This window comes from Thalassophryne amazonica, chromosome 6, assembly GCF_902500255.1.
Source record: "Thalassophryne amazonica chromosome 6, fThaAma1.1, whole genome shotgun sequence".
In the NCBI taxonomy this organism is placed as follows: Eukaryota; Metazoa; Chordata; class Actinopteri; order Batrachoidiformes; family Batrachoididae; genus Thalassophryne; species Thalassophryne amazonica.
In genome coordinates this window covers 83,978,089-83,989,990 of record NC_047108.1, presented here as the reverse complement: position 1 = coordinate 83,989,990, position 11,902 = coordinate 83,978,089, and the positions used below count along the sequence as shown (strand labels likewise).

The 11,902-nt window shown below is 45.8% G+C and overlaps 1 protein-coding gene across 2 annotated transcripts; it reads right to left on the bottom strand.

The window, feature by feature from the left end:
- Positions 1–224: 224 nt before the first annotated feature.
- Positions 225–6,859, bottom strand: bhlhe23 (basic helix-loop-helix family, member e23). 2 transcript variants are annotated; one of them, XM_034172635.1, is made up of 2 exons: positions 6,831–6,859; positions 225–1,067 (listed from the first exon to the last, which is right to left on the bottom strand). In XM_034172635.1, the coding sequence occupies exon 2, from the start codon at positions 1,019–1,021 to the stop codon at positions 338–340; it is 684 nt and encodes a 227-aa protein (XP_034028526.1). In that variant the 5' UTR covers positions 1,022–1,067; positions 6,831–6,859; the 3' UTR covers positions 225–337. The 2 variants fall into 2 exon arrangements, with proteins under 2 accessions (XP_034028526.1, XP_034028525.1); XM_034172634.1 differs by having other exon boundaries at positions 225–1,076; positions 6,832–6,846.
- Positions 6,860–11,902: the final 5,043 nt, after the last annotated feature.

The window sequence follows — 11,902 nt, the reverse complement described above, 5'->3', positions numbered from 1 at the left end:
AGTTAAACCGAATTTCTTATTTTAGTGAATGTTGCATAGATTTCTGATTAAAAAAAACAAAAAACAAACAAACAAAAAAAAAAAACCGTTCTGATTAATTGTCTAAATGTCTGACTCCAAATTTGGATAGGGTTCTCTTTTCTAAGTGCTTACTTTATCTCATAAGAAGGCCTAGAAGTTAATTTCCCATAAATCTGGACCAAACACTGCAGAAAAATTAGCACATTTTTATTGAGAAATAAAATCACTTTTCCACAGAATGATTTCAAATGACTAGAGTGGCGGAGAAACTAACACGGTGCAGGTAAAAAGTTCAGCAAAGGAGAATGAAACCGGATTAAGGCTTGTCGTTACAGTGTTTGAAGAGACTCGACGGCGTGCTGGAGTAAGTCGTGCACTTTTCAGCACAGGTTGCGATGGCAGAGCCCGAGAACGGGTAGACGGCAGCCTGTCCAAAAGGCGCCAGGGCGGTGGGGATCGGCGACGTAATGGTCTGTCCCTGGTTCAGATACGCCACCAGCCGCCTCATTTCCTCCAGAGCCTGAGCCTGCATGAGGATGTAGTTCTTAGCCAGGAGCAGAGTGGCTATTTTGGAGAGTTTTCTCACCGACGGGCTGTGCGCGTACGGGATAACGGCGCGCAGGCCGTCCAGCGCGTCATTCAGGTCGTGCATCCTCCGCCGCTCGCGGGCGTTGATGCTGAGCCGCAGGGAGCGCTGCTCCTTGGACTTCTTGGCCAGGGGCCCCCCGGGTTTGTCGTCCCCAAAGGATGAGCCCCTCTTCCGTGACTCCAGCGAGTCGAAGCCGTCCTCGTCGTCGCTCGTGTGCTCCCCGCCGCTCTCATTAGACTTCGCACCTTGTCCCGAGAGGAAATCGGCAGCCGGAGTGAGCGGGTACCGGCCGGGACTTCCAGCACCATGGCCAGCGCCAAATCCGAACGCGGACTGTCCGTAGCGCTGCGTCAGGTCCAGGAGCGCGTCGTTGCTGATGGACTTGAGCAGGTTCTCATCGCTCACATTCATCTTCTCTACCAGCGCGAAAGAAAGTCCGCTTTGCTCTCTGCCCTGTCTTTTGTTTAGTCGTTGTCTCCAAGAGTTCTTTCTAGGAGTTTCCCCCCCCCCTCACTGCTCTCCTCCGTCAGTGACTCTTAAAGAAGGAGCCTGTGCGCGCATTCACCTCCTCTGTTCTGTGCGCTCCCCCCTCGGTGCGCGCATAGCCCACGTTCGACAACACTTCTCTAAAAGAACTCGAGTGCTCGTGTCCCCCCGTGTTGTCGGTTTTCTCAAGCGCGTGTTTTTCGCCCTCCCTCGCCTTGGGCAGATTGTGACTCGCGCTCTTTCCTGCTCGCGTGTTAGTAAGAGCACGAGGCCCTCCGGGATTACTGAGCTGTCCAATCAGGGGGGCGTTTTAATTAACTCGAGAAGAGCGCAGGTCTGCTCCTGATTGCAATCACAAAGTGACACAACCCAAAAGTGTCTGTTGCTGAATTACTGCCCACTGATAATTATTATTTTTTAATTCATATGCAGCAATTCTGAAAATTTTAACGACAAATGGTTATGAACTGTACCCACCTGAAGTTCTCCATTCTATTCTGTCCAGAAATACATAACGATATAGGATTTTTCTGAGTGGGGCCACTGGTCGACATCTGAGCTTTAGAAGTGTCACACATTTTCTAAATCAAACCACTACAAACTGACACACAAGTTGCTTGCATGTATTATATACTGGTGGTATAATTTGTGATGAAATACCTGAATTTAACTCTTTGATTAATAAATAATAAATCCAACTAGCTTCTCTTGAAGACACTGGACCACACTTGTTTTCCTTCCTGCACATTTTCATAGATGAAGATCCAGGTTTTCAATGACATCTTGGACTCATCACAAGCGTGCTCAACCGCCACTTCAATTGATACGCCTGTTCAAATGCTGGCTAACACAAATAGCTACTCAGCCAGTCATAAGACAGCAACTCAATGCATTTAAGCATCTAGATGTGGTGAAAACAACTTGCTGAAGGTCAAACCGAGCATCAGAATGGAGAAGAAAGAGGATTTAAGCGACTTTGAATGTGGCAAGGTTGTTGGTGCCAGATGGGCTGGTCTGAGTATTTCAGAAACTGCTGATATGCTGGGATTTTCAGACACAACCATCTCAAGGATTTATAGGTCCAAAAAAGAGAAGCGATCCAGTGAGCAGCAGTTGTGTGGACAAAAAAATGCCTGGTTGACGTCAGAGTTCAGAGGTTAAAGGGCAGATTGAATGGGTGACTGAGATGGTCATGTCTTTGTGGACTAACAACTCTGAGGAATATTTCCAACACCTTGTTGAATCGATGCCATTAACAATTAAGGCAGGTTTTAAGGCAAGAGGGGGTCCAACCCGGTACTAACAAGGTGTACCTAATAAAGTGGCCAGAGAAAGCGCTGAACTTGTAGTCCTCTGCCTTCTCGATCCACAGACACATCATGGATTCATGAGGTCAGTGAACAGAGGTGTGTGGCAATGCTGATATCTTTGCAGGAGAATGAGGGTCCAAATCTTTTGGGGTCCTGGTGCTTGTGTTACTGTATTGTTGTGAGACCTTGACACTTAGCAGTGACCTAAGGTTATAGCTAGATGTCTTTGGTACCAGGTCTCTTTTGAGGATCCTTGGATACCACTGGAATAACTTTGAGTCAAATGAGTGCTCACTTAGGAAGATTCAGCTGAGGAGTAGAATTTCCATGGTGATCAAGCTTCAGATAACATTTTAGACATAGTGCGTTTCTCCCAATGCAGTCTCAGCCCACTCTCATGATATTAGATACCATCACAAAAATCTACTACATTTCATGAGGGTATCACAATCTAATAGATTAGATCACTTTACGAGATGCCATCATGAACTGCTGTGAGACTGGTATCACAAATGAATAGATAAACTGCCATGGGACTGGGCTGTTTTGCAGAACCACCATGGGGTGTTATGGTTATGGTTAGATCACTCGATCAAGAAAATATACTATATTCATGATGGTATCACAATCTAATAGCGTGAGACTGGGCTAGTTTCTCCACGCATGATCCAGCACACAAGACGCCTCAGTGTTTAGGAATGCAGCAGCTGGAGAAGGTCAATGGGTTGTCCATGCTTCACTGGGATACAGTAGAAAGATGGTCACTTTCGAGAGGTGGGAATGGACTGGTTGCCTGCCTGGGTGGTTGCCATCCAGACCCAATTTGGTTTCATGGTGAAGTGGATGCAGTGATACACTGGATCAGTGCATACTTCAAGACTTGACATCTTTGCATGGTGTTTCTTCCTTTGTGTTTTGAGTTTCCCTTATGGTGGATCCAAAAAATATTCACAGTGCTTCAGTTTTTCCACATTTTGTTATGTTGCAGCCTTTTTCCAAAATGGAAAAAAAAAAAATTCCCCCTCGAAATTCATTCTAGTCACAAACACCCCATAATGACAATATGAAAAACTTTTTTTAATCTCTGCAAATTTATTAAAAATAAAAAAACTAATGTACCTAAGTATTCACACCCTTTGCTCAGTACTTTGTTGATGCACCTTTGGCAGCAATTACAGCCTCAAGTCTTCTTGAATATGATGCCACATTGTCCATTCCTCTTTGCAGCACATCTCAAGCTTTATCGGGTTGGATGGGGAGCGTCGGTGAATGGCCATTTTCAGGTCTCTCCAGAGATGTTTATTAAAAAAAAAAAAAACTAAGAAATTCCATGCACCTAAGTATTCACACCCTTTGCTCAATACTTTGTTGGTGCATCTGTGGCAGCAATTACAAGTCTTCTTGAAGTTGATACCACAAGTTTGGTGCACCTATCTTTGGGCAGTTTTGCAGCACCTCTCTTTTCAGCACCTCTCATGCCTCTCAGGTTGGATGGGGAGTCAGTGCACACCCATTTTCAGATCTCTCCAGATATGTTCAGCCACATTCAGGTCTGGGCTTTGGCTGGGCCACTCAAGGACATTCACAGAGTTGCCCTGAGGCCACTCCTTTGATATCATGGCTGTGTGCTTAGGGTCACTGTCCTGCTGAAAGATGAACCATCGCCCCAGTCTGAAGTCAAGAGCGCTCTGGAGCAGGTTTTCATCCAGGATGTCTCTGTACATTGCTGCTTTCATCTTTCCCACAATCCTGACTAGTCTCCCAGTTCCTACCTCTGAAAAACATCCCCACAGCATGATGCTGCCACCACCATGCTTCACTGTAGGGATGGTGCCTGGTTTCCTCCAAACATGACATCTGGCATTCACACCAAAGAGTTCAATCTTTGTCTCATCAGACCAGAGAATTTTGCCATGTGCCTTTTACTAAGGAGTGGCTTCCATCTGGCCACTCTACCACACAGGTCTGATTGGTGGATTGCTGCAGCGATGGCTGTCCTTCTGGAAGGTTTTCCTCTCTCCATAGAGAAATGCTGGAGCTCTGACAGAGTGACCATCGGGTTATTGGTCACCTCCCTGACAAAGGCCCTTCTCCCCTGTTCGCTCTGTTTAGATGGGTGGCCAGGTCTAGGAAGAGTCCTGGTGGATCCAAACTTCTTCCATTTACGGATGATGGAGGCCACTGTGCTCATTGGGACCTTCAAAGCAGCAGAAATGTTTCTGTACCCTTCCCCAGATTTGTGCCTCAGAGATCTACAGGCAATTCCTTTGACTTCATGCTTGGTTTGTGCCCTGCCATGCACTGTCAGCTGTGGGAGCTTATATGTAGATAAGTGTGTGCCTTAGCAATTCATATCCAATCAACTGAATTTACCCCAGGTGGACTCCAATTAAGCTGTAGAAACATCTCAAGGATGATCAGTGGAAACAGGATGCACCTGAGCTCAAGTCTGAGTTTCATGGCAAAGGCTGTGAATACTTATGTACAGGCTCGGACTGATAATCTGTGATTTTGGGCATTTGCCCGGTGGGCTGCTGCACGTTTAGACGTGCGTGGGCCGGCTGTCCCATATTGATAGTGATTATGGAAATATACGAGGTCTATTAGAAAAGTATCCGACCTTATTATTCTTTTCAAAAACCATATGGATTTGAATCACGTGTGATTACATCAGACATGAACCCTCGTGGGCATGCAAGAGTTTTTTCACGCCTGTCGGTTACGTCATTCGCCTGTGGGCAGTCTTTGAGTGAGGAGTGGCCCACCCTCTCCTCGATTTTTTCATTGTTTAGGAATGGCTCAGAGACTGCTGCTTTGTTTGATCAAAATTTTTTCAAAACTGTAAGGCACAACTGAGTGGACACCATGTGATAAATTCAGCTGGTTTTCGGTAAAAATTTTAACGGCTGATGAGAGATTTTGGTCTGGTAGTGTCGCCGTAAGGACGGCCCACGGCGCCTGACGGCGATCTGCACTTTGAGGCGGCAGCATCTCGCCATTTCAAGTTGAAAACTTCCACATTTCAGGCTCTGTTGACCCAGGAAGTCGTCAGAGAACAGAGAACTTTCAGAAGAAGTCGGCATGAGGAGTTTATTCGGACATTCCATTGTTATGGACATTTTGTAATGAAAGAACATGCGGGCAGAGTCGCATGTCGGGCTGGACCCGACCGTGGGGGGTCGCGACAGGAAAAACACCTCCGTTGGAAACCTTAACGGGCAAGTTGGAACATGCCCAAGCTGTTAAACAATTTCTCAGTTACTCACTCGTTGAAAGCCATCAAAAGCTGCCTGAATTTTACAAATGGTTTTCAACACGGAGGTGTTTTTCCTGTCGCGGCGCACACAGATTTGCCGAGTCATCACGGAAACGACTCAGCGAATTTGTGCGCACGTCTTTCATTAAAAAATGTCCTTAAACAGTGGAATGTCCGCATAAAGTCCTCATGCTGGCCTCTTCTGAATCTTCTCTGTTCTCTCACAACGTCCTGGGTGAATTAAGCCTTAAATTAGGATATTTTCAGCTCGAAACAGGCCGACGACGGCGCCTGGAAGCGCTGCAGGACGTCCCGCTCCGTGGGAAGTCCTTACACCGACAGAAACACCCCATAATCTCTCATCAGCCATTAAACTTTTCACCGAAAGCCAGCTTAATTTCTCGAATAGTGTCCACTTGTATATTCTTCACAGGTCCAGAAAAATTTTTGATAAAGCAACGCGCGCTGTCTCGAGCAGCGTGTGAAACAAAGGAATTCAGCCGAGAGGGCGGGACCACATCTCACTCAAGGCCTGCCCACAGGGAAATGACATCACCGACACGTGTGAAAAAACTCACGCATGCGCACGAGGGTTCAAGCATGACTGGTGTAATTGCATGTCATTCAAATCCATATAGTTAAAAAAAATAAATAAAAGGGTCGGTTTATTATCTAAGAGACCTCGTACAGTGTTCTCGAACTGCGCGCTGCTGTCAGCACGAGGAAAGTCTGTGATCGGTGAAGCTACAGCATTTAATCGGCGCAGCTGCAGAGCCACTTCCTGAATTTGTGTCAAAATAAAAGTTCTGTAGTGTTTCATACACGGCGCAGTCTTATTCTAGGTTTCAGTTTTGTTTCCGTTTGTTCACACAACGGAGACTTACATCGAGCACAATGATTGACATGACCAACAGCCAATGACAATGGAGAAACATACAGTGTGGCCAATCAGATTGCAGGAAGAGCAGGCGGCCGCTCCCGCCCCTGTGAATGGATTGAGTCCTCGGCGCCTGGACTTCTCCCCGCTCTTCTACTGATACAAGGTTGGAGTCGTTTCTTTTATCCTAATTAACTGTGCTTTACTTTTGTTAATCTTTAAATGCAACAGCTACGGACTTCAGCTCCTTAATTTGCTGCTGTGTGAATCCTAGCAGTGGTTACACATTACCTCTCTCTCTCTCTCTCTCTCTCTCTCACACACGCACACACACACACACACACACACACACACACACACACACACACACACACACACACACACACACACACACACACACACACACACACACACACACACACACTTTGGAAACACAAAAACTTTTTTCCGCTTGTGTGCATTTGCTTCCGTTTTGTCAGACCCGGCACCAGAAAAAAAAAAAAATTAAGGGGGCGATGAGTTTATCACAGGGGGTGGGGTAGCCCCCCCCCCCCCGCCAAAAAAAATAGTGCGCACCGGAGGAGATGTGCGCTCCTGGAAAGCTCGTGTATTTATGCTGCACCGTTGTAAGAGACTGACTAAAAGTGAAGAGTGATGACAGTATTTTTTTTAATTATTTGAACGTATAGACGCTCGGTCAAGTGATCTCCTGCATTCCACATAGAGCCGGTGTTCTGTCGAGATGAGATGCGCCAACTTTCGACACTCTGAGCTGTGACGTACCTTCGCATTGTCCAATAGGAACGACGCGTCGAGCCAAAACATGGAAGACTCGTGGCAGAAACCACTGATCTCTACAAAATGGATTGGACCAATCCGATTGGTGCAGAAACCACTGATCTGTACAAAACATTAACGTGTGACAGGACTGCTCATTTATAGAGCAGTTTTCTGAAAAAAAAAAAAATCATTGGAAATGTTTTTTTGTTGTTGTTACCTCAAAATTTCTGATTACTGTTAAAAAAGTTTAGAACACTTGTAATTAAAATAGGTAAATAAATCAATAAATGGTTCTTTTAAAACCACATGTTATTTCAGATTAGATAATTTCTTGTTTAACATAAGGAACCTCAGACATTTATTTTTAGACAAATAAAATAACATGGAAACTTGTATATTTTTTGAAGTCTGGTAGATTATTTATATCTTATTTCAACCAGAAAAACAAACACTAAATAAATACAAGTGTTTATTATAAATGCAAAAGGAAATAATTTAACAATGACTGCAGTGTGATTGTAAAGTAGGATTTCTGTGACATAAACCTCATGATGTTTTATATATATATAGTCAGTTAAACTTGTAATTTCGTCAAAATATGTAATTGCCTTTAATGTTATCAGGACGCCCCCTCGTGGCGCCGGGTCCACGTTTTGTACTATGATCAAGGTGAAATGACAGTGAAAGTGTGTGTTTAGGTGTGTGTTCATGGTGTTTAGGTGTATAGTATTTGTTCATTGGGGCTTCGGTATGGACGGGTGGGTGTGCGTGTTTGGGGGTGGATTCGTCGGGCCAATAGTGGGCTGGTCCAGAGGAAAAATGCCAGGGCCAAAATTTGTTCCCAGTCCGACCCTGCTTATGTACATGTGATTTCTTAGTTTTTTTTTTAGTGATTTCTTAGTTTTTTATTTTTAATAAATTTGCAAAAATCTGAAAAAAAAAACATTTTTTCACATTGTTATTTCATCTATCATCTTTCATCTAAGGCTGAAACATAACAAAATGTGGAAAAAGTGAAGCGCTGTGAATACTTTCCAAATGCACTGTACATAATACATAATATAATGCCAAACCCCCAAACCATACAAAAAGAAGAATTTAAAACCACTTTATGTTGAGTACCATTGAGTTCATTCTGGCTCACCATTAAAATGAAAATTAAAATTACTGACACTTAAGTTAAACAGCCTTGTTGGGTTTATAGACTTTCATCTAATGCATATATCTTTCTTTTATTAGGAGAAAATACAAAGAGAAGTGCAATAATGGGTTTCACCAGTTATACTAAACATTTTGATTAAGTCATAAAAGTTTTTCATACAGATGAAAAAAGTTCAAAAACTGAAATTTATTAAGCAACATATTTAAACTGCTTCTGTTGCTTATTGAGTTTTTCCATTATGTTTAATGTGCAGCTGAGTTTGAAACTCTTCTGGCAAATTTTTACAGCATTCATGAAATCAAAACTGTGGCATCACTGATGTATCATTTATCAAGGTTGGGTAGGATTACTTTGAAAGAATACATGTGGATTACATGTATGTATGTATGTATGTATGTACATACATTTGGATTACTTGTAATCTGATTACTTTTGGATTACATTTCAAGGTAATCCTACCCAACCTTGATCATTTTATAGAGCTTCATTCTGCACTTGCCACTGCAATTAAAAGCACAAATATGTGCTGTCTCAACCTGAGCATTTCTCCGGAGAATCCGGAGACGTCAAACCTTTCCTAACGCAATGCGACCTGCACTTTGAGTTAATGTCAGCAATGTTTCCGTCCGACAGGGCGAAGATCGCCTTCATCATTACTCACCTCACCGGCCGGGCCGCGGCGTGGGCCTCGGCAGAGTGAAGCAGGCAGTCTCCAGCGTGTGGAACGCTTCAGGCATTCCAGACCGCTCTCCGCCAGGTTTTCCAGCATACGTCACCAGGCCGTGAGGCAGCCCGTTCCCTGATGCGTCTCCGGCAGGGAAACAGAAGAGTCGCCAACTACGCCATTGATTTCCATGACGTGTTCTTCCAAGGCCTGTCAACGCAGATCCAGGATCAGCTGATTGCCGTCAACCTCCCGGAAAAACTGGACGAGCTAATCGCGTTAGCCATCCGCACTGATCGCCGGCTGGCGGATCGGCCCCAACTGGACGTGCGCGCCTCGTCCCAGTTCTCGGAATCCTCTCATCACATCGGGTCCTCGGCTTCCACTTCCAGCTTGTCCCATGCAGCCGCTGAAGAGCCGATGCAGCTGGGACGTACCCGGTTGACCACCGAGGAGCAGCAGCGTCTGTGTTTCTATTGTGGTCAGGCGGGTCATGTGGTCACTGAGTGCCAAGCCAGGGGTGCCCCCATGCGGACACAACGGTACGCCGGGTGAGTCAATATTCTATTTCTTCTGTCACTCCCCAAAACGTGATCACGGCCAGATTAATTTCCAAGCATTCGTCATGTTCAGTTCCGATATTTATTGACTCGGGTTCTGACGCAAATTTAGTGCAATCCTCTCTCGCCAGGTCCTTACACCTCAAGCTTTACCGTCTCACACGGCCGCTGGTTATACACGCCGTGGACGGTCATGTACTGGGTCACATCACCCACCGCGCTCAGTCCGTTCAATTGATCATAGCCGGTACCCATACCGAAACGATAAGCTTTCATGTATTCGATAAAATGACCCACTCCGCCATTTTGGGGCATCCCTGGTTAAAAATATACTGTCCGCTTGTAAACTGGTCCGACGGACGAATCAATTCCTGGGGCTCCGCCTGTACTGGGCGCTGTTTTGCGATGTCCGTGAGGGACGCCAATCCTCTTAATCCTGATTTGGCAGGTGTGCCTACTGAGTACCACGATTTAGCCGAAGTGTTTAGCAAGGTCAAGGCTAAATCACTGCCACCACATCGTGTTTATGACTGTGCCATTGAGCTACTTCCGGGCACGAGTCCCCCATGGGGAAAACTTTTTTCTCTGACCGGTCCTGAATGCATCGCCATGAACGAATACATCCAGGAATCCTTGGAGGCCGGTTTGATTCGCCCATCGTCATCTCCCGCAGGGGCGGGGTTTTTCTTTGTAGAAAAGAAGGATAAGTCACTCCGTCCCTGTATTGACTATCGCGGGCTTAACGATGTCACTGTAAAGAACCGTTATCCTCTGCCCCTAATAGCTTCCGCGTTCAAACTACTAGAGGGCGCCACAATCTTCACCAAGCTCCGCAATGCCTATCATTTAGTGCGAATCAGACAGGGAGATGAATGGAAGACCGCCTTCAACACCCCCATTGGCCATTATGAATACTTAGTCATGCCCTTTGGCTTAACCAATGCACCCGCAGTATTTCAAAACCTGATTAATGACGTGTTACGAGATTTTCTGAGCAAATTTGTGTTTGTGTATCTTGATGATATTCTGATTTTCTCCCCGGATGCTGAAACACACTCTCGTCATGTGCGTACAGTGCTTGAGACCCTGTTGCGCAATCAGTTATATGTAAAAGCAGAAAAATGCGAATTTCACAGGTCCTCTGTTACATTTCTGGGATTCATAATTACACCTGGGTCTATCCGGATGGACCCAGCTAAGGTAGCCGCAGTGCGTGATTGGCCAACACCTAAGGATCGTAAAGAGGTCCAGAGGTTTCTTGGTTTTGCAAACTTTTACAGAAAGTTCATTCAAAATTTCAGTTTGGTAGCTGCCCCTCTGCACAATGTCACCTCAGTACTCCGGCCCTTTTTCTGGACGCCGGATTGTGAGGAAGCATTTCAGGTCCTAAAGAAACGCTTTACTACAGCCCCTGTGCTGCTCCTCTCTGACCCCGCCCTACAGTTCATGGTCGAAGTAGACGCCTCCGACATAGGGGTCGGTGCCGTCTTGTCTCAGGTTCATTCCTCTGATCAGAAATTACATCCCTGTGCATTTTTGTCCCGTAAACTGACTCCGGCAGAGCGCAATTATCACATCGGTGACCGCGAACTGTTGGCGGTAAAAGTGGCCTTGGAGGAGTGGTGCCACTGGTTGGAAGGGGCACAATTACCGTTTTTGGTGTGGACCGATCATAAGAATCTAGAATATCTGCGCTCAGCGAAACGGCTCATTTCCAGACAGGCTAGATGGTCTATTTTCTTTAGTCGTTTTAACTTCGTTTTATCATACCGGCCTGGAAGAAAGAACGGTAAACTCGATGCTCTCTCTCGTCGGGGAGAACCATTGGATGAATCGGCGGAACCAGGGTCCATCTTGCCCGCATCCTGCTTCCTTTCCGTTCTCACCTGGGACATTGAGACCAAAGTCCGGTCCGCAACGCGCAGTGTTCCTGTACCTCAGGACTGCCCTCCGGGAAGGCTGTATGTACCAGAGGCTCTCAGGGGGGAGGTGATTTGTTGGGCTCATAGCAGCCGTTTTGCTTGCCATCCGGGAATAGGGAAGACTGCCACAATCATCCAGGAAAGATTTTGGTGGCCTCGTTTACTCTCCGATGTCACGGCATATGTTGGGGCATGTACTACCTGCGCTATGCACAAACCTACCAACCGATCACCAACCGGCAAGCTCCATCCGTTACCTGTCCCCACCCGACCAT